Below are 22,619 nucleotides of genomic sequence, written 5' to 3'. Positions count from 1 at the left end.
CTGCTGACTTAGGGGCCAGGTACAGCTCAGCTGTAGTTTCTGTGGCATTACCTTGAGGGATGGCTGTGCTAATGGAGAGGCATCTGTGTGAGAACTTGAGCTCAAGTGGAAACGGGTTACTATGGAACACAGCAACATACACATACCAAATTAAGTAGCAGGAGTCCCCTGTCTATGATCTAGTCTGCAAAGTATGTCATACACATCTCCTGGTTCTTGGCTGCAAGCTGTTGCCATGGCCTGTGCAAGGTTGCTAAGTTGCAGGCTGTTTACACTCTCCTTCTAGACTGCAATTTCTATTTCCAAGGGTTTCTTTATAACTGGATGAAAGTAGTGTTTGTTTCTTAGCAAGGATTATTTGTGTGCCAGGTAAGTGAATTTAGGGAAGCTTGCCAAAACAGCCAAAATAAAGTTTCTTTAAAATAAAGAGATGTGCAGTGGAAAATTTGGTAAATACGTGAAACCAGAAAGATAAGCAGCAAGAATGTGTTGTATTGATGCAGTGATACAGCAGCAGATTCATATATGGAAAGAAGGTAAGAGAGTAAGATATTCTGTATGCTGTTATATACACTTGAGCATTAAATCTCTCTTTTATTAGATTTAGCTGGTGATGTAACTTCTTATTTTTTATATGTGGTGGGACTGTTGGGTAGGGAGCAGGGTGCTTTCTGATTTTTTTTTTTAATAATTTCTGCTGCCACTTTTCCTAGACTTTAAAAATAATGTGTTGATCTAAAGATAACTTCTGGATTTGTTTTTTGATGCAGTTTCAGTCTAAGAAAAAGGCTTTTAAGTGGTTTTTACTTTTTAAAATAGAATTGGAAAAATAACTTGATTGGTAGGGTCAGTCACCAGTAAGTTTGATTTCTTGTACTATGAGGAGCATATAATAACCACTGAGAATTGTATACTGAAATAAATAATTGTTTCTTTTCCCTTTTCTGATATAGGGCCATGGCTTGAAGGATAATATCCTTCAGTTTGTGTTTGCTAAATTTTTTAAAAAACATTAAATGTTTCCCTTTACTGTTCTAAACAGCTTTTGTTCCAAAGCTGTTTAATCATCATGCAGTAAAATGGTTCTATTTCTGACTTACCTAAATTCTAGCTGGACTTGTCAGCAAGACTTCTATTTTTTTAGGCTGTTTATTAAATTCCAGTCAGTTTGGAGCTAGAAGTCTATTGCTTAGGCACATATTGAGAAGGAAGTTCTCTTGTCAAACTTCCTTTCCCATGGTTGCTTTTCTCACCTTTTATTCCACATCTAATGCTGGGTGTGACTTCCTGAAATGTTGCTGGTCATACATCAAACAATTGCAATTAAAAAGTCTGCATAATGAAAAGTAAATTTTGCTTAAACTGGCCCCAGGAGTATAATATACAGGAACTTTTTATCAATCTGTGATTTGCTGGGGATCCTAAGAGCACTGAAACCCTGCACAGGTACAGAGGGTACATTAGACAGGAGCACAGTTACTAGGATTTGTGAGCATTGGCTTTTGAAAGTGGAAGGGTTATTTAAGTCTCCCCAGAAAAAAGGCAGGCACATTGTTCTACTTAAAAATTAATGTCATATTATAGCACATAAGTTTTGAGTAAGACTGCATTCTCCTAAGTAATGACAAAAAGTTTTGCTATTCCATACAGTCACGTATTTGTTTTTACACTGTCTTGTTTCTAAACAGCTGAAACACTTCTTTTTTTCCTTATGTAGACATTTTAATTAGAAACTTGATATAACATTGGTGGTAACAGGCTGGTTTCAAAAATGAAGCTTACAGTGAGTTAATACTGTAATGATTACTGCTACACACTGTTTTTCACTCAAGAATATCCAGGTACTTCAATCTCCAAGTAAGCACTTGGCCTCTCTCATCCCTTTGTGCCCAGCAGAAGAGCCATGATCCTGCTAGGGCTATCAGAACTCTGGGCTGATTTGGGTCACAGCATCCCAGTGCAAATGCACCACAGATCATGTGGAGCATCCCTCCAAAAACTGTGTGGCTCATTCTGGGCAGGAAAGGAGCCATGTGCTAGACTAGTCTGCAATATTCATTAATTTCTGGACATTGATGAGGCTGATAGGACATCCTGAAAGGTCCCCTTGCTGAAATATGTTGGGACTTTTTCCAGCTCCCAAGGCCTATGAGGCTGGGGAGGATGCAGACAGCTTAACTGGATGTTGAAAAAAGAAACCTACCAGATCAGTTATTCCTGTATGTATTTCTGTAATGTTTACTGTATTGTTATTGAATATTTATACTGCCAAGTTACTTCTAAAAACAACAAACTATTTTAAAACATGCTACACAAACCCCCATGCAGAAATGGAAACCGTCTCCTGTAGTGTCCTATCGTTGCAGAATAATTTTCCAACTCAGTTCCTGAAATGGTCAGTCCTGACAGAACTTCTGTAGCTGCATAAAAGGTTGCTCCTAGCACTAAGCAGCTAAAATGCTTAGTGTGTCAGTTATCACTGCTCTGACACAGCTCAACACTAAAAATTATGGATAGCAGTGCTTATCTGTGAACAAGTTATTTAATTCTTAGTCTTCTTTCAGTCTATAAAGGTATTTCTTAGCTGCTGTATTGTCAAAATAGAAGTTCTGGTGAGTGCATTCGTTCATAGTTCTATCAGAATTAATATGAGAGGGACAGTTAGAATTCAATTGGAAGGTCTGGGTCCGCAGATTGATTAGTTTAGATTAATCAACATAATCAACTTTCACTTAAACACTGGTCTTAAATTATTTGCATTAGAATAGGGTTTCTTTTATATTTAGCTCAATCTCTTTGAAGAAATACAGGCTGTCTAAATTTTTCAGCAATGAACATTTTACCAAATCACTAATACATCTAAATCAACTTATCACATAGTATAAATGTTTGCCTTTTTACAAGCAAGACTGTGTACCATGTGCTGTCTTTCTCTTTTCTATAATTAGCAGAAACATTTGGGAATTGCAATAACACTTTCTCTGTATCTTTACAAGAAAGAAAATGACCTAAAAAGGGAAGAAAGGCAAGTCTAGGAAGGAGCACTGCTAATCTAAACATCACCCACAACTTGCAATCAGGAACACTCCCTCCCTTCTCCAACCAGATCTTTCTGTATTTGTGTTTTGTTTTTGTTATTCAAACCCTCTCTCTTCACTACAGATTTCCCTACTTGGAAATATTACCATCTGAGATCACTGTGCAGCAATAACAGATAAAGCTGTTCCAAGCTGCAAATGGGCTATGGGGTAAAAGTTTGGAATCAGTAAAGAACACATACACTGCAGACACAGGCTACCCCAATGTGGAACTGTTAAGTTCAGCTGTCACTTTAGTAGTGTTCACATTGATCAGATAAGTCTGTGCTGTCTCTATACCTAGCAGACACTTTTAAAATAAGAAAATTGTGAAGAAAAAATTACTTTGCACTTGGAAAGCTGAATTTTGAACTGCTCTATACTGTCAAACTTCTCAACTATTTTCTACTAAAATTTCAGCCAGCAATACTTTGCCTAAGTTTTCTTGGGTTGTAACAAATAGTTTAAAACTCTTGGGCTCACAAAAATACGATAATTTTATCTTTGAAAGAGACACTATAAGAAATTAGACTTCTGCAGAAAGAACTCTGATTCTACAAAAGTTTAGTGCACAGCAAGTGAAAATGCCTTTAAATGTGTTTTACATGTCTGCAAATGAAGTCACAGCTCCAATTTCTGGACATTCAGACTTTTCCTTAGAATCCTTTCAGATACAGCCATTAGGCAGAAACCTGAAGGCATAACTAATGGTTGGTTGATGTTAAGTTGGTACACAGCCTCAGTGAGTCCTCCTGTGAGATCCTCACCACCTGCACAAATTTTGGATAATAAACCAACTAATTAGCTAGAAATTACATAAGGCTACTATGTATTGGTACAATTTAGGTGAAATCCATGAAGAAACTGATTCTTGCAGAAACTGTGATCTCTCCAGTCCCTTCTTGCTCACTAATGCTGTGTAAAAATAAGCTGACTTTTTTTTTCCATACAATTCTTCCCTTTTTGCCAGTGAGAAAGAGCTTTAGCAAATGCCTGGGATGGTAGCAGAAACAATAAACTGAAGGCTTTAAAATAAACTCGGCACTAAGTTCTCTGTTCAATTTGAGGTCAATCGAGGCTTCCACTCAGCAAGCAGCTGCTGTAAGTTAAGCATACTGAGAGATCCTAAACAGCTGTGAGGAGCACAACTGATGCACAGCATTTATTATTCCAGTGCAGACAGACCACTAAGATGGTAGTTTGTTCCCACAGGAATCAACAATTGACAGTTGTTTTTGTGACAGTTAAAAACAACTTGACTATTAGGGTTTTGCCCCTTTGTGCCAAAGCTTTTTGATTGGAACTGTAAGGCTTGCCAAGTTGTTATGAGGACTTACTATAGTGGGGAAAAAAAAAAAAATAGTCCTGTTTAATTTGAGGTTGTAAAAGATGACTGGATTATAGGGAAAGCTTTTAGGTTTCAGAATAGTATTGAGGACTGTAGGGGAAGAGCACTGGCCAGGCAGTACTGGACTAACAGGTCATTTTGGCAAAGGAAACTATTGTTAATTCCTTAAGAGGCTTAGGGTGACACTTAAAACTAAATTTAGGTTTATGGCAATGGTTCAGCTGTGGAAGTACTTCATCAACTCCTTCAATCCCAAATACTAACAGTAAACAGAACTCCTCCCCACCTCCCCTGCCTTTACTCCAGCTGAAATTCCAGTTTAGAAGATGACAAATCAGAGACCATGCAAATCCAACAGGGAAGAACAAACATATATTTGCCTTTGTTTCTTGACCTTAAAAATGAAACCCTACAGCACCTTTAGTTCTTCAGTCTCAGATCTAATGCTAATAAATTTTACCCTGTCTACAGCCCCCATTCAGCCTGCAATTTCACCAATATAAACTGCTCCTCTGTTCCCACTGTTCCCAGCCATGGGATGTCCCAAGCCAATCCACATTTCTAGTTTTTATCTCAGTCTTGCAGGATCCATCAGTAGATCCAGTTTTTCAGTCCTTCCTGTTGATCTCTCAACCTAACCCTAATTGGCATTAGGGCGTTTGAGGAAACCACAGGAAATCAAGCTGGCCACTTTCTGTCATCTTTAACCTTAATCTAACACACAATATTGAGTGGCATGAAACGGATTAAGGCAGATGCTGGAGAAGAAATGGACTGAATTATTTTTAAAGATACTTGGCACATCAGAGTCTATAGAACAAATTTTTATTGTTCCACAAGGCTTACAGGTCTAAGATGAGTACTCAATATTTACAGGCATAAAGCAGTTCAGATTTGTCCAAAGATGGATGTTGCTGGTCTCTGTTTACACTTGGGCTTAGACAACAGCCAGGAACTAAACTGTCAGTCAGATGTCCTATTGGATCCTGCAGTTTCTAAGCTGAGACTGTGACTGGAATGAGCAGAAGCATACAGTTTTATGTAGACACAATATGCTGGGGTGGTTTTACGGCTCCTGTCATGCTTGAGCTTTAGGATAAAACCCCAAAGTTGTTACATTCTGTCTCATCCATGCTGCTAAAATGCAGGTGTATGGTAAAGAGATAGATATTTGAAAGACAATTATGAGACAGGGTATGGGTAGCTTAACTGTAAGGTTGTGAAAAAAAAAAAAGTACTGAAAAAGTACTGCACTGGTCCACAAAAGCAGCAGTGCTACAGTAAAGCCAGCAGAAATGGAGGACAGTGAGAATTTAATTCGCTTTGGTTATGTCTGGAAAAGTGGTGGAATATCACTTACACAAATTCAATGAGTATCAGTGAAAATTGGCTAAAGCACTCTTAAAAATAAATTTGGCAGCACATACGCTTCAGTGTCACCACCCCTGAATAAAGGAAACAAACAGCCATCTTTTGAGGCAGGATTTCTTTTGACTCATTGAAAGGCCTTCATCCTGTTCCCAGAACCTGACCTAAATAAAGTTACCACTCCTCTGTTTCTGTGCTTAAAAGCTTCTGAAATGGGTGTATTCAAGCAGGGACCGCCTATTAAATGGCTGGCTTGCATCCTCTTCCTCAGTCTTTTTAAGTCCTGAGTATTGCTACCACGTAGGAGTTGCCAAATTTTCCCCTTCTGGCTGTAAACAGAACGCGTGCAGCGGACTCCAGATTTCTTTTAAAAGCTTTCGATCCTCCCTCAGCATTTCACATTTCTTTTCTCACCACGACTGCTGGCTGTCGGGAGGAAGACATAAACATCATGAACTCTAAAGCGTTATTTGCAGCCAGTCCTTGTTTGTAGCTGCAAGTATGGCAATTTTCAATGATGTTTTTTACTGCGCTAAATTAAGCCTGGGCTCTTGGCAGTAATTGCTGTGGCTTCCTTTAATGCAGCAATAATCCTTGTTAAAGTCACCATACGTGACGCGTAGCCTTTGGCAACCAGGAGAGCCAGCGGGCTCTCCTGGGTTGCCAATCTCTGGAGAGCCAGCGTTTATCTGCAGAGAGGATTTTCCCTCCCCACTTAGGAGGCGATCGAGGGTCGGTGTTGTTTGAACTCCCAGCCGCCACTTTCGGAGGGGAAGTTCCCTCGGCTACACGCGTGCGGCGCCCAAGGGCCCGAAACAACCGCACCGGGAACAGCCCCGATCTCCGGAGTCACCGCTCGGCCTCCGCAAAGGGCAGAGGCTGTGTCTGGGGCAGAGGCTGTGTCTGGGATAGAGGCAGTGTCCGCGGCACAGCCGGGCACGGGCGGTGAGCGGGGCTGGGGCGGTGTCCGGCCCCCAGCCCGGCGGAAGGGCGGGCCCGGGCGGCCTCCCAGCGGCGATCTACTGCCAGCCGTGCTGCAGCAGAAGGAGAGCTCCTCGTTAAAGCCCATTCTTTGTACGGCAGTAAAATGCTGTTCCGCTTCGGCGTGGTGCTGCCCGCCCGGGTGACGGAGGGCGGCGCGGAGCTGCTGGTGGCCGGGTCGCGGCCGGAGCTGGGCGAGTGGGACCCGCGGCGCGCCGTGCCCATGAGGCGGGCGCGGCCGAGCGCCCCGCTGCCCGCCCAGGAGCCCGCGCTGTGGCTGGCGGAGGTGGCGCTGCCGGACGAGGACGCCGCCAGCCCCTTCTGGTACAAGTTCCTGCGGCGGGAGGGCGGCCACTTCCTCTGGGAAGGTAACGGAGGGGACCCCCTCGCCGTCCCTCGCACGCCCGGCGGCCCTGCCGGGAGGGGCGCTGCGAGCCGCTCCCGAGGGCCGGCCCTGGCCGCCCGGCAGCTCCGCCCGCTTCCTGCCGCGGCCCCGAGGCTGGGCCGGTCCGCCGGGCCCTGCTGAGCCGGGCTGCCCGTGCTCCGGCACGGCGGTGGCCGGAGCTGTGCTTGCAGGTAGAGCTGCCCGGGCTGTCGTGGCGTGACGGGGGTTCTCGCAAACAAAAATGTTTTTTAACCGTTTGATGGAGGCGGGTGAATGCAGAAGGAGGCGGCCATTCTAGGTTGGTAAAAGTTACTTGAAGGAGTTTCATTCCGCCCCCCTTACTTTAGGCACCCATTTCATGATGGTTTGTTTTGGTTTTTTTCTTTCCCCACAAGTAAAGAATTTTGAATCTCCTAATATGCACTATGGTGTGGGTTGTTAATTTAGTTCGCTAAGGTGAAATGTCACGATGGCATTTTCAAGCTGGTAAATTTTGCTATTGTGATTTCTTAAAGAAAAACACAGGGAGAGGTTCAATTACAGCTTTTCCAGTCTTCTTGCTGTTTCAGTAGTACTTCCAGCATGTTTTCCTCCTGCTATGTGTTTTCAAATGTTGAATAACTAGTCAGTTTCCATGTGCTGTTCTAGTATATTGAAGTATCTTAAATATAAGAGAACACTCAGACAATCGTCTGCTGAGTCAAATAAAACTCTAAATATACCTCTTGAGGAATGGTTTGACCTAGTGAAAGGAAGACAGATCACTTGGTAATTTGTGACAGTATTTTTTTAACTCATAGCATAATAATCCATGTACCAAAATAACACATTGTAGAGTAGTTGCTCTTCACCTGTTTTAAGAATACATACCACACTTCTGAACTGCCTTTCTGTCATGTAGACTAAAACATGCATGTTGTCATAGCTGGTGCATTTGTTTGTTCTTCTTTATGCTAATAAAAGACTTTCTGTTAATGCTACATTCGCAGAAGTTTACATCATGAAGGACTATGTACATCATGCAATAGTAATTGTTTTGTTTAGCAGCTAAAACAAATAGTATATTCTGCCTGTTTAAACCATGTTTTTCTTTTCCAGAATTGCAGGAAAAGTGAATTTATGGAATAAAAATCTTTACATCTGTCCAAGGAAGCAGAATTGGGTCTCTTGGAAGGTGCCAAGTTGTACATAATATGACAATGATACTGGTATATAAAGCAGTCCCAACCATGGAATTATAGAAATAATAGTAGAATTAGAAATAATTAGCATTTTATAGAAATAATGGAGAATAACTAAAGAGAATCAGCAGTTGTAAGGTTGATGATTATTCTCTGGTTTGGAAGTAGTGGTAGCTCAAATTATTGTCTGTTCCAGGGAGCACGTTTAGGAAATGCAGTCAGAGTAATGAACATACTGAGTTTTGGCAGATTTGCAGTTTTAGGATTAACCTGGCTGGCATTTTGTTCTTATCATTGTGAATGCTCAGCAGTTTGAGCTCAGTTTCAGCTTAGCAGGAATGATAGAAAGCAAGTGGGCATATCATCTAAATGCAGAATAGTTTTTTAATTAGTCATTCATATAAACAATTTTTTCCTCAGTTGATATTTAGAGGAAAGCACAAATTTGCTTAAACCTTGAAATTTATTGTTCTTCATGTATTACATGAAGGGAGCCTAAGGATGTTTTCTTATCCAAAACTGAGCAATCTTGCAGTTCTTTTTAATCTGTTTTAATGTTTTTTTGTTTTTGGTTTTTTGTAACTGTTGATCAATGAAAGTTTGGCTGTCATCTGTTTATTTTTATAAAAATCAGAACTTGAAAAGACAACTCCCTTCTTAAAGAAAAGAACAGGGGGTTTTTTGTGCTAAACAAATGCCATGCATTGTCTCTTTAGTATCCCATGTGTTTAGAATTAAAATGGGCTTTGAGAAACACTTAGCACTTGCAGAGCATATGCAGTTTTGAAGACATGCTTATGAGGGATAGAAGAAAGTGCAGAATTATACTTGCTCTAAGTTTATGAGTTGAGGCCTCCATCTGTAACCAGAGAAACTGTAGTCCATGGATATCAGTCCAGTTATGGATGTGAGATGTCTACATATATTGGATGTTGAAATCATGTGCTGTATTTAAGAAAATTACTTCAGCTTTTTTCTTAAGACATGTGTGTGTGAGAGAATTCCACTGGCAGTGCATATTGGTTTTATGACAGTACAATACCTACTGTATCGTATTTTGAGTACAAAATGCAGCCATTCCAATACAGTGGGGAAGACTGGAAGATAAAAGTGGAGGTAGTTATTTCTGTGGGCTAGAAGAGTCAAAGACTAGTGTTCTGTGGCTTTTGGTAGAAAGCTTTCAGGAAAGGCTTGGCCTGTGCAGGATTTGCTGGGTTGCTGTGTGTGCCTTGAAGGGAACAAGTTCCCCTCCCTAGGAGGATGATGTGGGAGACAAGACTCCCCTGTGCTCCTGAAGGATCAGATATTTGCCTCTGCTGTCCCAGGGAGATGTTGCTTGTCTACACCCAGGACCTGTCACTTAAAGCCATTGAGTGTTTCTGGCTCAGGAACCATGAGCTGTGTGGGGTTTCTTCAGGGTTGTTACAAGCTTACCTACTGTGGAAGCTGAAGCCTGCTGTCCAGGAGGGTTTGTGATATGCTGTGGTATCTGTGGAAACAGGTTGGTTATGCTGAGCTTTACAATCTGGGAATAGGTTTAGAAAAAAACCCTAAATTCATGTATGTACCTTTTTTACCCCCAGCTGCACTGTGTCTGTCTGTGTACTTTGTTTTTAATGTTGATTTTTCAGAACTGGACTTAACATCTCTCAGCTTGGAAACGTAAAGTATTTTGTGCATACTGTCAAAACTAAATAAATACAAGATGAAACTTATGCTTCAGTTTGTTTTTGTGAGTTTATGATGAAACACTCATCTGTACCTTTATCCCCTTACTTTCATTTAAATGAACTGTAGGTACTAATCAAGAAACATGCTGCGTAAAAGGACAGGGAATTTACTGGAGGTGTGCTCCAAACTGTATTTTGAGATGATGGAATAATGCTGACACTTTGTGTTTTTGGGAAGGGGAAAAATAAGTTCTATAAAAAACCTACATAAGCTTGTAGTACATACACTAGCTTGTATTGTAGTATTGATCCTTTGTTGCCCAGAGAAATTGTGGATGCCCGTTCCTTGAAGTGTTGAAGGCCAGGTTGGATGGGACCCTGAGCAACCTGGTCTACTGAAACTTGTCTCTGCCTGGGGAAGAGGTGGGAAGCTTGGAACTGGATGCTCTTTAAGGCCACTTCCAGCCCAAACCATTCTGTTATTCTGTGATTTTCATGTACCTCTTAATTTGGTGTAGATGGAGCTTGCTTGAAGCTTACCAGATACCGTATGACCAGTGAAAGCTCCAAAGCAGGGTCAGCCTATATTCTGGTAATTTGTTCAGGTGAGCAGAGCTTTAATCCTTCCAAAAAAACTCCACCTATAGTTTTGGGGAGGGAGGACGACAGAAAAGGAGGTGTCTTGTTTGCAAAACAACACAAATGATATAATGTAGTGCAATTTGGAAACAATTATGCAGCCTGTGATACGTTGACCTTCCAACATTTCCAGTTCACGCTCCTGTGAGCCTGTTTGTAATAAACTAAAAGATTGGTAAATTTATGGAGTAATAAAGGTTTTCACATCATTGTAATTCAATCTGAAAATATCAGAAGTAAGTTCTGATCACAGGTCTCAAGGGCTGAGCACCTGATTAGCTGAAAATATGGGTGATAGTTAAGCACATTAGAATTTCACTTTTAAAGTGTGTTGAAAGTTAAAGCAATCTGACTTTTGGCCTGAGCTCTTTGAATAAAAAAGGTGTAATTTCTTAATTAAGAGGAGGGGATTCTTCTGAGGCTGTATGAGAAGGTAAGATCTAGTTGACATTTGTAGTGGAGAGATTGTAACAGAATGAAAAATGCTTGGGGGAAAGCCTTAGCAAGATACACAAAATAAAAATTCTTTTGAGGCCATTCTAGGAAGTACAGTTGGATACAATGTTAATTTCTGTAACTGAAATCCATGGGTTTTTTCCTTTTTTTTCCCTCCAAAGCTAATCTACAGACCCCCAAAATAGGTAGCAGTTCCATTACAAAAAAGCAAACAAACAAAACTAAGGCAAACAAAAAACCCCAGTGAACCCTGAAGAGTTACATTTCTTCATGGCTCTTTTAATGCAGATATTTCATGTAGTGCTCTTCCCACTGGGTGGTGCCATATTCCCTGTGTATAGCCAGCAGCTGCCTAGCATCCTGCAGCTACTTGCATGTTTCATTAGTATTTAGTGTAATCTCTTCTGCTTTTGAAATTAATCCAGAGTTTTACTTATTTTCCCAACCCCAGTTCTGAAGTAGGTGGTGACTAGAAATGAACATAAAGCACAAGGTATGTGACAGTTGAATAACTGTGCATCATAGGCATTTTGTTCCTGCAAAGCTGTTGCTTTCTGGACAGTGCTAGATTCCTTAACACTTTTCAGATGTGACAGAACTTAACGAGTGGATAACTTTGAATTCTTCAACCCAATACGTCTTTAAGGAGTGGAGGAAAACTTTGGTTACAAAGTGCCTTCTGTTTTGTTCTTCAACCCCTCAAGACTTACACATAGCATGCATTTTGGTGCAATTAAATGGCATCAAGATTCTCATTATTTTCTGTCTGCTTATCAGCATTAACCAGTTTATACTGAGCAGACAACCAGACATCAGTAAAACAACGTAGAGTGGCCTATGTGAAAATGCAAAATTGCAAGAATAAAAATAAATACATACACTTGCAAATACATATCATCTGGGATCTGTTCCTACCCCCAGAGATAATCAGGGGCCAGTTCTGATTTCTGTGTGAATCTAATTAAAGCCTTTGTGGTTATAATGGCAAATTTACAATAAATGCATTGTTTATGCAAATCCTATATTTACCACTTTTCCTGTCCCTCACTGCCAAGTGGTGATAGCATGCAAAGCATGCAATGGTGCTCAACAACTTATTTTCAATGGCAAGAAGCACTGAGAAGTGATAAGTAGCTGGGATGATACTTTGGTTAAAGTATTGCCATGGTTGCTATTTTGATGTAGCTCCTTTCCTGCCTATTCTTCTGGTATGATAGAAAGTAGCAATCAATAGTAGACAGCACAGTAAACAGTGTCAAAGCAAACGGCAAGATGGTAGTAGGTTATATATTTTGTTGCTATCAGCCATTACTCTCTCATCTGTATTTCCTGTAGTGTTATTTCTACTATCTGTCAGAAAAGAAACTGTCTTATACATGAGGAAATTTTCCTTTTAGTTGCTTTTCTCTGACTTCATCATTAAACCAGGCATTTGGCTAAAATCTCTTAGTACAATAGAAGTTCCCACAGAAAAACACCTGGGACTGAGCAGACCTACAGAGCAAAATAAAACATGTTTTTGAAAGTTGCCTTTGAAAATTCTGATTTTCTTATATCTGATTAAAAAAAAAAAAAAAAAAAAGAAAAAGGAAAAAAAAGTCTTGGTGATGAACAGCATTAAGTGTTGAGAATGGCTTTCTTGTAAACCATTTAGTTTTAATTCAGGCATAATTTCAAGATGTAATGAATTTTCTTAGGATATATAAATAGACTAAAAAGTCTTAAATTCAGACTGGATTTTAATAGAATTAGAACTTGTTTCCATGGTTCTGTGTGGCAGATCTACCAAAAGGGAAGTTGAAATGGTCTGCTTTAAGTCTGGTAGGATATAAACATGTGGTGTATGAGGCACATGGTTTTCTTCTTTTTAGGTATCTCTTCTTGGCTTGCAAATGCCAAGAAACATTTCTGAAAATCAGACCAGTTAAGAAGGAGTTACTTAACTGGGTGTGGGAAATTAACAATTTTGACTTACATTTATACTAGGTATTTAAGTAATACAATGAATTCATCTGCCACTTACAGAATCTAAGGGGAAGATGGTTTGCTGACAGCAGAAAAAAATAGCATTAAAAATCAAAGTATGCTTTTCTTATGCATACGGGTAAGGCTTTGTACATGACATACAGAATTTGAGCTATTTGTCAGAGCTGTTAAAACAAAGGGCTGCTGCTGAGGGCTTTGCTGAGACTTGAGGAAGGTGGGACTCCAGATCCTGTGGCAGACTTAAACTCTCAAAAGCTTCACCTCACTCAGTTCCAATGAGGGGAACCCTCCCCTCACATCTGTTTTTTAACAATCAATAGCAATTCAGTCTTGGGAAGATTGCGACAGATCCTATTTCAAAACATCAGAGATTGAATTTTGTTCACAGGCAGCAGTGAGACTTTTGTGACAGAATCTGGTGTGAAGGGTAAGTAAATTTGAATATTGTGAGTACTGAAGGAAGTTCAGTTAGAGTGATGTGTGATAACAAGACTATGCAGTAGCACATTCAGATAACTGAAAATTGTATCCAAAACAGGACTTGAGATTTTCTTCATTGTAATTTTGGTATAAAAGGTAAGGAAGCTAGCAAAAACTTATTCTTCTAAATGCTTTATTTTTGAGAATTTTTTGGGTATGTTTTTTGTTCTACTACTATTTTTTTATAGAAGTATTTTATTGCTTGATGCTTCCCTGTTTGTCTTCCCCCAGAGTTCTTATAATATTAAACTTTTTCAGTGGAATTTCTAAGCATGAGCTTAAGATACTCATTTACCTTGTTAAAAGGCATCATTTGATACAAATGGAATTACTTAAAATATTTAGACATAGTTAAAATTTTGAAATGACACTTAAAGTGTACTAGTTCATGCAAAACTTATGACAAAGATTATAGGAGTTAGTCTCTCTGACTTGTCTGATTTGTGATGTCTGACAAGTCTGACTTGACTGATTTGTGAGTAGGTGATCTGTAAATTGCCTGGCTGCTTGTGGTTTGGGTTGGTTAGGTAGTTAATGTGTTTCTCTAAGGTTATTTAAGTAGCTCTGTGGTTTTTAAAGAGGTAGCAGTGAACTGAGAAACACCCTTACCTTACTGGGGTTTGGAGGTGGGAAGTTTCATATCTGTGTTTTAGTGTCAGGCTAAGGCAGGGATGAGATACCCAGCACCTTTATGGCTGCTGTTGTGCCCTGTAGTTCCTGCATACCTTCCTTTACACAACACAGAATAGAAAAAATTTTAACTTGGAGCAAGGTGTGCAGCAAGCTGGTAACTGGGAGAGCAGTGGCTGAGCAGAGCCTTTGCAGCAAAGAGCTCTGCAGAGACAGTGGGAGAAGCAATCTCATTTTTTTCATTAATTGATGTGGTTTTTGTTCACCACTCTTAATGGTGATAAGGAATTTCATTTGACCCATATTTTGTTTATCTTTTAAGATCAAGCTGGTAATTTCTCCACTCTGACTCTTCTGTGCAATCTGTGTGCAGTTCTTTTCTGTGTCAAGATGAGTCTGTGCTGTTGGCAGACTGTTGAATTATACTTCTTTCATGTCTGCAGTACAGCTGTAATAAAATAGTAACTGCAGGTTTTTGTGTTTCGTGATTGTGCCTCATTAGATTGAATTTCAGAACATCCTCTTCTAGTTTCTGCTTACCTTTTTTAAGTCCTAGATCTTTGCACATCTTGTATCACTCTCTGTATCTGCTTCTGGTTTTCACAGAATCACAGAATTAATCAGGTTGCAAGGGACCACCGTGGGTCATCTGGTCCAACATCGCTGCTCAAGGAGGATTAAAAGCAAAGTTTTCCTTTGCTTCCTTTTGGTCTCCTCCTTTTACTAGCGCCATTTATCAGTTGTATGGAGGTCTTTGGTTTTAGTATTTTGTTTAGTTATTTGTGCAGCCACTTCTTATGCTCCTTTGATCATCCTTCATATGCATTAAACAAGGAGCCATAAACTGCAGTCATGCAGAATTTGAAAGAGCCCTCTGTGAAGCTTGAGCTGTAGTGGGGCTGCTTGGTTACTTTGCTCTCTGGCAATTCCCTATGTCGGTTGATTCTGCACAAAACTATCTGCAGTACAGAGCAACCAGTGCAAAAATAATGAAAAACTTTATAATTTAATGCCTAGAAACTTATTTTAACCTTTCTCTTTCAGATAAGCATTTTTGCTGTGAAGACTCTCAAAGATGGGTTTTAAATTAAAAAAAAAATGGACCTTATTAAAGGAAATAAAATGCTGTCCTAGAAGTTAAACTACAACCTGTATACTCTAGTAAACTCTTCCAAAATGCTTTTCTTCTTTAATTAGGAAAGCCAACGTGATCAATTAATGGGGAGATCAGTACTATTCAAATATTTAACTTACCTCTTTTTATGGTTGAATTTTACATGTTTTTGGAGGATCATGTATTTGCTTTCCAATGATAAATAATTAAACCAGTGTTTTGTGACTTGGAATATGAATAAAAACAAGATGAAGAAAAATTCTTATATAGAAATGGGTTTAGCTGTAACACCATGTGTTTGCTGTTGTGTGAGCCCTTTCTCAAAGAACATTTGTGTTTCTTTTCCTTTTTTTCAAAGATGAACAGGCAAACAGAACATTTTATGTTCTTGGCTTTACTATTTTGCCTAGGAACAGAAAAGTTGAAATAGTATAAAAATTGCATTGTTGTCTTATGGCATCCAAAATATGGTGGATTTTCTGAGACAGATTGTGCTAGCAGAAGCATGATGTGGACTGAGAAAATAATTTTTTCTCATTTTGAAACTTCCTTGTTAAATGCATATTGTGAAGCAAACTGTGGTGAGAAGTACTTGTGTAATCATGTGGATATTACCTGGGTAGTGAAACCTGATCTTTTTTGGTAATTGCAGATTTCCATAATTCCCTTAAGAAGTATAGTGGATCCAGCTTTCTGAACACAGTCTACTTTGATCATACTGTTCCCTAAGTAAGAATTTATTGAAGATTGTAGCACTCTTTCCTTCCTGTATGAAGCTATATTGCATGTGAATATATATGTATATGTTGAAAATATGTTGATGTACATTCTGTTGCACAGATGTCTTATTTCAGTAGGAAAGTTGTTTGATTCATAGATCAGTATCTAACATAAGGAGTAGTAAAGAACTAGGCAATTCTCATGAAATATGATATGAATGCAAGCTGCTACTGTTTACCTGATTATTAAAGGCAAATCAGAACCATACCTTTTGAGATTCAGGTCTGACAGTAGGCCACAGCGGGATGGCTGAGGCTCAGTGGTGCACAAAAATCAACAGCGATAAATATTTATTTCACAAGAAAGTGTTTCAGAATGAGATTTGACCAAACCTGTTTGAGGGAACAAATAAAATAAACATCTTATGGCAACTTGGATCCATTTCCATACGTTGTTTTAGGCTGTTTAAGGGAATTAATGATGGTGAAGATGGTAAGGTTACAAGGCAGGGAGGTTGCAGGACTTAAAAAGGCAGAGAGGAGGAAGGTCATAGAGGAGGAAGGAAGGAAGGAAGGAAGGAATGCAAAAAGGGACAAGAATTAAAGCTGAAGAAGGAGAAGATGATGAACTGTAAAACTGGCAGAAGTGCACGTACCTCAAGCAGCAGCAATTGGAAGTGGGGCAGTAGGAAGCACATGGTGGGTAGCTGTGTACAAGGAAACGCAGGGCTGGGAGTAGCAAAAAAGCCAGAGACCCTGAGAACATGGTTCAAAACTGCTGTGGTGCAGTGAGGGCTGGCAACTCCCTGGGGGCTGCAGGGACACCCCATGGGACTGGCAGTCAGGAGCAGGAAGCCAGGGGCACGAGGGCAGCCCCAGCCCCGAGCATCAGGCATCTCCTGGGGACAGGCTGAGGCTGGGGCAGGACATGGGCCCGTGGGCATGTGGGGGTCAGGATCAGACACAGCCTCGAGATGGCAGGACATGGCCACGGTGATGTGCATCACTACAAACAGTGGTAGGAGAGTAGAATGGGGAAGGCAAGGTGTGCTGTTTGTGGCTGTATTTTGCTGAATGTGTGAAGTCTTTAATTAAATGTCATAAACATCCATACATTTTGTTTCACGGTTGTATTTGTTGATGTATGCTGTTGTCTTCTTCTGTTGTTTAAAAGTGGTAAGAATATGTAAACAATTATAAATGGGAGATAAAAATATAGTGGTGAGATTTGTAGCTTCTGAAACTGTACTGATCTTGTTTACCTTATTTATAATCAAAATAATCAAAAATTATGTGATGTATAATTGCTCAGCAATGTGAAAGAGAAAATTGTTTTCCGTCTCATATTTTATTTTTCATGTTGGTAAATAATAATATTTCACAATTATGATAAAATGGCTTGTCATCTGGAAATAAGGAGATGGTTTGAGCTTTCCTCTTAAATGTTATTCTTACTCTCTAATCATTGCATTAATACGTCTCCCAAAATGCTCTTGCTCTAGCAAATTTCCCTAACTGTAGTGATTGAAAACTGGTCATGCATTTATGTGCAATGGGAAATTGAAGATGTTCCTTTGGGCATAATTTTTCTCAGAAATATTTTAGCATCATTAATAATGTATAAGTGTAACAGGCTTAAGCAAGCCATAGACTAGGTCGCTTCTGATCTGCATGATAATTATTCCTACGTGGCAATTAGTATTACAATAAGTATGTAAAAATGGTGCTGGGAGGAGAATGTACATGTATTTTTGGAGACTAGATAACATTTTGATTGATGATATGACCCATTGCAATTCAAGTTGCTTACTCTGGCATGGTATTAAAAACTTCTCACACTATTGCAGTAAGAGAAGAAGAGGTAATAAATATTAGTGGAAAATCATAAGAAAAAGAATCTTGCTTTTAAGGCCATTTAAGGTAGTTGTGGTCATTCACCATTGTAATTGTAATTGTGACTGTCTCTCTGTGGGTCACTTTGGGCAGCTTCTTCTGTGTATGAACAGACTCTCAAAGTGAGACATTCGTTTGAAGACAACAAAGTGAGTGCTTATTGGTTCACAAACATAAAAGACAAGATAGGGTTTAATGAACTCCTTGGCTAGATATCCGAATGTGTCTGGTCTGCAACAGGAATCTGGAGCTGGCCAGGCAGCTGTGAATGAGGTGGAAGAAGGCCACCCTTCTTTCTCCCTTCAAACAAGCCTGCCTTGTTTCTATGTTGCTGTCTGCCACCTTCTTTGGGCTTTGATGCCTTTCCACATTGATGTTTTTCCTCTTGAATCCTTAAGCTGGTAGCAAATCCTGTGTCACCAGTCCTACCTTTTTTTGTGGTTTTACCTTTCTGAGCATGCATAGCTGTCCTCTGAAATTTCTGAGTTCTTTCCCATATCTTGGCAACTTCCTTAGAAGTCAGCCTGAACCAAGGTCAGGCTGCCATGGCATGTCTGAGACACAGCAAGATTGATACCCTAGGGAGAGGTCACTCAGCAAGAATATTAAGCACTGAAGTCACATATTGTGAGACATCAAATGAGGAACTTAAATGAAATTAATTATTCTTACATTGTAAGTGATTCAGGAGTTTTAAATTTTATGGGGGTTTTAAAACAACCAATAAATTAAAATACATTAAAAAATAATCTACAAAATTTTATTTTAATGCTGAACATTTGCTTTGTGGTTATGCTTTTGTTGCCATTATTTCAGTTGTTACTAATGCAGTTTGAAGAAGCAGGAAGCACCAGTCCTGGCCTTGAATGCTCAGTTCAAATCTCCCTGCAGTTGTTTTTTTCAAGATTATCCAGACACACAGCCTGCAACTATCCTTTCTTCTGTTCTAGGGAGTGGGCCCCATCATGATCGATGTTGTGTTTACAACCAGAGCAACATAGTAGATGGAGTTTACTGCCTCCCAATAGCACACTGGATTGAAGTCTCTGGACATACTGATGAGATGAAGCACACAACCGATTTCTATTTTAATATTGCAGGACATCAAGCTATCCATTACTCCAGGTAAAAGAAATGTGCAGAGCTTGGCTGGTGTCAAATGTTACAAACAGAAAATCTGAACTGGCATATCTGAAAACTGCATCTGAAGTAGGGAATGTTTATATGTATGTAACAGTGAACTTTAACAAAGATTCAGCACCTCTTTGCAATTAAATGTCAGTTTAGCAGATCCTGTGCTCAAGGATACCTGTACCCTGTATGGGACTGTTACATTGCATCACATCTGAAAATGTTTTGTGGCAATTTTTGGCTGGCCTTTTTCAAATGCTTGTCTATATATGTGTGTAAAATTGCATGTACATTGTGTTTTTGGGATGATTTTCCTGAAGAACATGTCCTGGGAAACAAAATAATATAATCCAGCACCGGAACTTACTGGTGACATATTGTCACTCTTGTGTGGCAGCCACTGCAATTAATGACAGCCTCTTTTGATGACTTCTGCTTCTGGGCATGTATTTAACAAAATACTAAAAATAACACAAGCCTTAAAATTTTGTATTCCATAGTGTTCACTTGAGTCCACTGTCCCATCCTGGCTTGAATTAGGAGACAGTAAAGGTCGAGGAAGGCACCCACCCTTTAGGGCTGCAGATGAAGCACAGGTTGTATTTAGGGCAACAGGCTGAGCACTGGAGGTTAACAAAGTGGCACTGAGGAATTTGGGACCCTGTGTAGCTTTTTTCCCCATCTCCAGTCAATTGATACAGCAGGAAGTTTGTGGATTGACAATAGTTGTGTGAATGCCGGCAGTCCTGCCACATGCATTGCAGAACAGTTAGTTATCCCAAAGGGATATGTATTTTTTTTAAGAAATCAAACCACCTTGTACTTTCATTAGGCCCTAGCATTGTTTTGTGTGAATTTCTCCAGCCACTTTATCAGCTACACCAACCTCACCATCGTGTCTCCTCTTTGTGCACTTTATCTCCACCCTCTCACAGGGTAGGAAGGAGAACTGTCTTTTCCTCATTAGACTTGCAGTGTGAGAGGGAAAGATTTCTTCCCCGTTGGTATCTTTTGGAATAGCAGGGATTCATAAACACTGTCAGGCACATGTAGGTATTTGTGGGACCTTTACCCTGAGACCCCCTCAAGTTATATAGTATGCCTGATAGCCTATAGTGTTGTGTAGATCTCAAACATCTGTTTCCAACATCCTATCAGAGTAAAGATCTTATTTATTCCAAAGCACAGACTTGTCAATCCCAAGTAATCTTTGCGTGGCAGAGACTTTTTTGAGAAAGAAGAACAGCTGTCAGAAAGCGAGTATCTAAGTACCAAAGGCTAACTTATCTTCCTTCCCAGAGGCAGCAGTGATCCATTTAATGCTGCCTTATCTGCATGACTATGTGTTTCAAAGATTAGGTAAAAAGCTGCAGATTCTGCTAGAGGATATTTGAAGAAAATTTTCTGGGCTGTGTAGTCTTTTGTAGATGAGGGTCTTCTCCTTCATTCCCTTCTCTCACACACATACCTTCTTTGAAACGCAACCTTATATGTACATCTTAGTAACTCTTCTCTCATTTCTTTGAGCTATATTAAGTAAGTGTGCTCTGTAACAGTCCTGTTACATAATTATTTCTAATACTTTGAAGATATGCAACCTTAAATGTTTTTTTAATTACTAACAGTTGGGGGCAGATTCACCATTCTGCTGGTTATAACAAAGCAGCCCAAAAATACTAGCTATTTTAGATTTTTGTTGTTGGTGGTGGTGGTGGAACAGCTGAAATAACCTGATGAAAATGCCTTTATTTTGCAATAGATTTATTGACTCAGAGCAGTACTATGAAGATTAATCTTATAATTTTTTTTAATACCCATATACCCCCCATACTCCCTGAAGCAAAACCAAAACTTAAACAGAAGCAAAAAGTCAGTCCTTCTGCCTGTACAGTTAAATGTCTGAGTATGATCAGATCGTGGTTTTCCAGCTAAGATTACCTTTTCCCATCCTGTACTAAAGGGATCCCTGTTGTTTCAGGGAGAATTAGGACCATGAATTCTGAGTCCTGACACCACTTGTAGGATCCTTACAGTGGTGGAGGCTGGAAAGAAGTGATTATCAATGAAAACTTTTGATGTGAGCCCGTCCTCTATGTTGCTCCACTTAATAGGTCTGCCATTATTATGAGAATTAATGAGAATTAATTATTATGTGAATTAATGAGAAAGGAAGGTTTTCCTCTGTCAAAGGAGGTTCCCATGTGAGCCCTGGGACTGATTTCATTTATTCTCTGTTGAATCACAATTAGAAACAGTTGCTCTGAGCTTTGTTGCCATCTTGCTTCTTCATAAAACATGAGCTTCTGCTTTAACTGGGCTGCAGCAGGATGAGGAGGGCCTGCCTCTGGCTGGGGCCAAAACCAATTTTGCATTATGCTGAGGCTGAGGACAATGCTCTGAGGAATCAGATTTTTCTTATTCGATGTAGATGTATCACTCATAGTTTAGTGAACTTACATTTAAACTTATATTTAGAGAACTCATTTTGTGTTGGTCATTCAGGTAGGAGAATATATAATGTGGTTTTTAAGCACAGCAGGAGTTGAAAGTAATTTCTTATAAGTGTGAAGCAGAGCCTTTCTACAGCTAGGAGTCATGACTGATAACTTCATGGCATTAATATTCACTTGGTTTGGAGATGTAATGACACCTTTAACCAAAATCTGATTCAGGAAAAAAAACCAAAACAAAACCAAACAATCAGTTTCTCTTTTGTGCTAGATATTACTGCAATAAGATGGCTTCAAATTGCAGGAGAAGTAATCTTCCAAAGTAAATTAGAGTTATTGTAATCTTTTCTGAGAGAAGATGACTTCAGAAAATTTGTGAATCTGGACCATATTATCTCTGTTTCAGTGCCATCTGTGAAAGGCAGAAGTTCCTAATTTGTAGATGTAGTATACCTTATTATTTGTATAAAAACATCTGCACTTCTCAGAAGAAAGGCATTACATAAGAGCAAGAGAGGGAATGCCAGCTGAAATTACAAAATCCTTAAATAATATGTTAAAGACAATGATGCTTGATGGCAGAATTAGGTGCTATGGAAATGAATATCTCTGATAAGAAAAGCCATTTAGTTAGTTTCCTATTTCCAGACTAATTTTAGGTGTGTGCTTTTTGTGATTATTTTTTCTTAAATCTGACAAAGAAAAATAATTTTTACATGCTTTGCATGTAAAATGCAGATAAACTGGAATGTGTAAGTGAATTCCTCAGACAACAACCTCTGTAACTGTGGTATTGTATGGCTGTTAAACATTTTGGAGGAAAATACACAATTACCAATCTACAGTCAGGGGAGTCACTACATGAGAGTAGCCATGGGTCCTGACAACAATCTTTTGAGGTACATGTTTCTTTAGTACCTTTTTTGCATGTTATATATATATATATATAATATATCTCATGTTTATGGAGTGATTGGGAATTTGACAAATGTGTTGCTATCATCAGTGGTTTTTTTCCCTAAGACAAAATTAAGGTAACGATAAAAGAAAATTTACTCCCTTGCTTGGAAATATTATTTTTGTTTCTCAATGGTAGCAAATGAAACACAAT

The 22,619-nt window shown here is 39.4% G+C and overlaps 1 protein-coding gene across 3 annotated transcripts in view; it reads left to right on the top strand.

Moving 5' to 3' along the window:
• The first annotated feature begins 6,747 nt into the window (after positions 1–6,747).
• EPM2A (EPM2A glucan phosphatase, laforin) overlaps positions 6,748–22,619 on the top strand; it is a 35,927-nt gene continuing 20,055 nt past the window's right edge. The window contains exons 1-3 of one of the 3 annotated variants that reach the window (XM_041423504.1): positions 7,153–7,457; positions 15,968–16,044; positions 18,878–19,052. In XM_041423504.1, coding sequence (XP_041279438.1) covers positions 18,991–19,052 — 62 coding nt within the window. In that variant the 5' untranslated portion in view covers positions 7,153–7,457; positions 15,968–16,044; positions 18,878–18,990. The other 2 variants (XM_041423502.1, XM_041423503.1) reach the window with 2 other exon arrangements.

The sequence above is a fragment of the Onychostruthus taczanowskii genome, unplaced genomic scaffold (assembly GCF_017590055.1).
Source record: "Onychostruthus taczanowskii isolate IOZ18803 unplaced genomic scaffold, ASM1759005v1 scaffold78, whole genome shotgun sequence".
In the NCBI taxonomy this organism is placed as follows: Eukaryota; Metazoa; Chordata; class Aves; order Passeriformes; family Passeridae; genus Onychostruthus; species Onychostruthus taczanowskii.
This window is presented reverse-complemented; position numbering and strand designations above follow the sequence as displayed.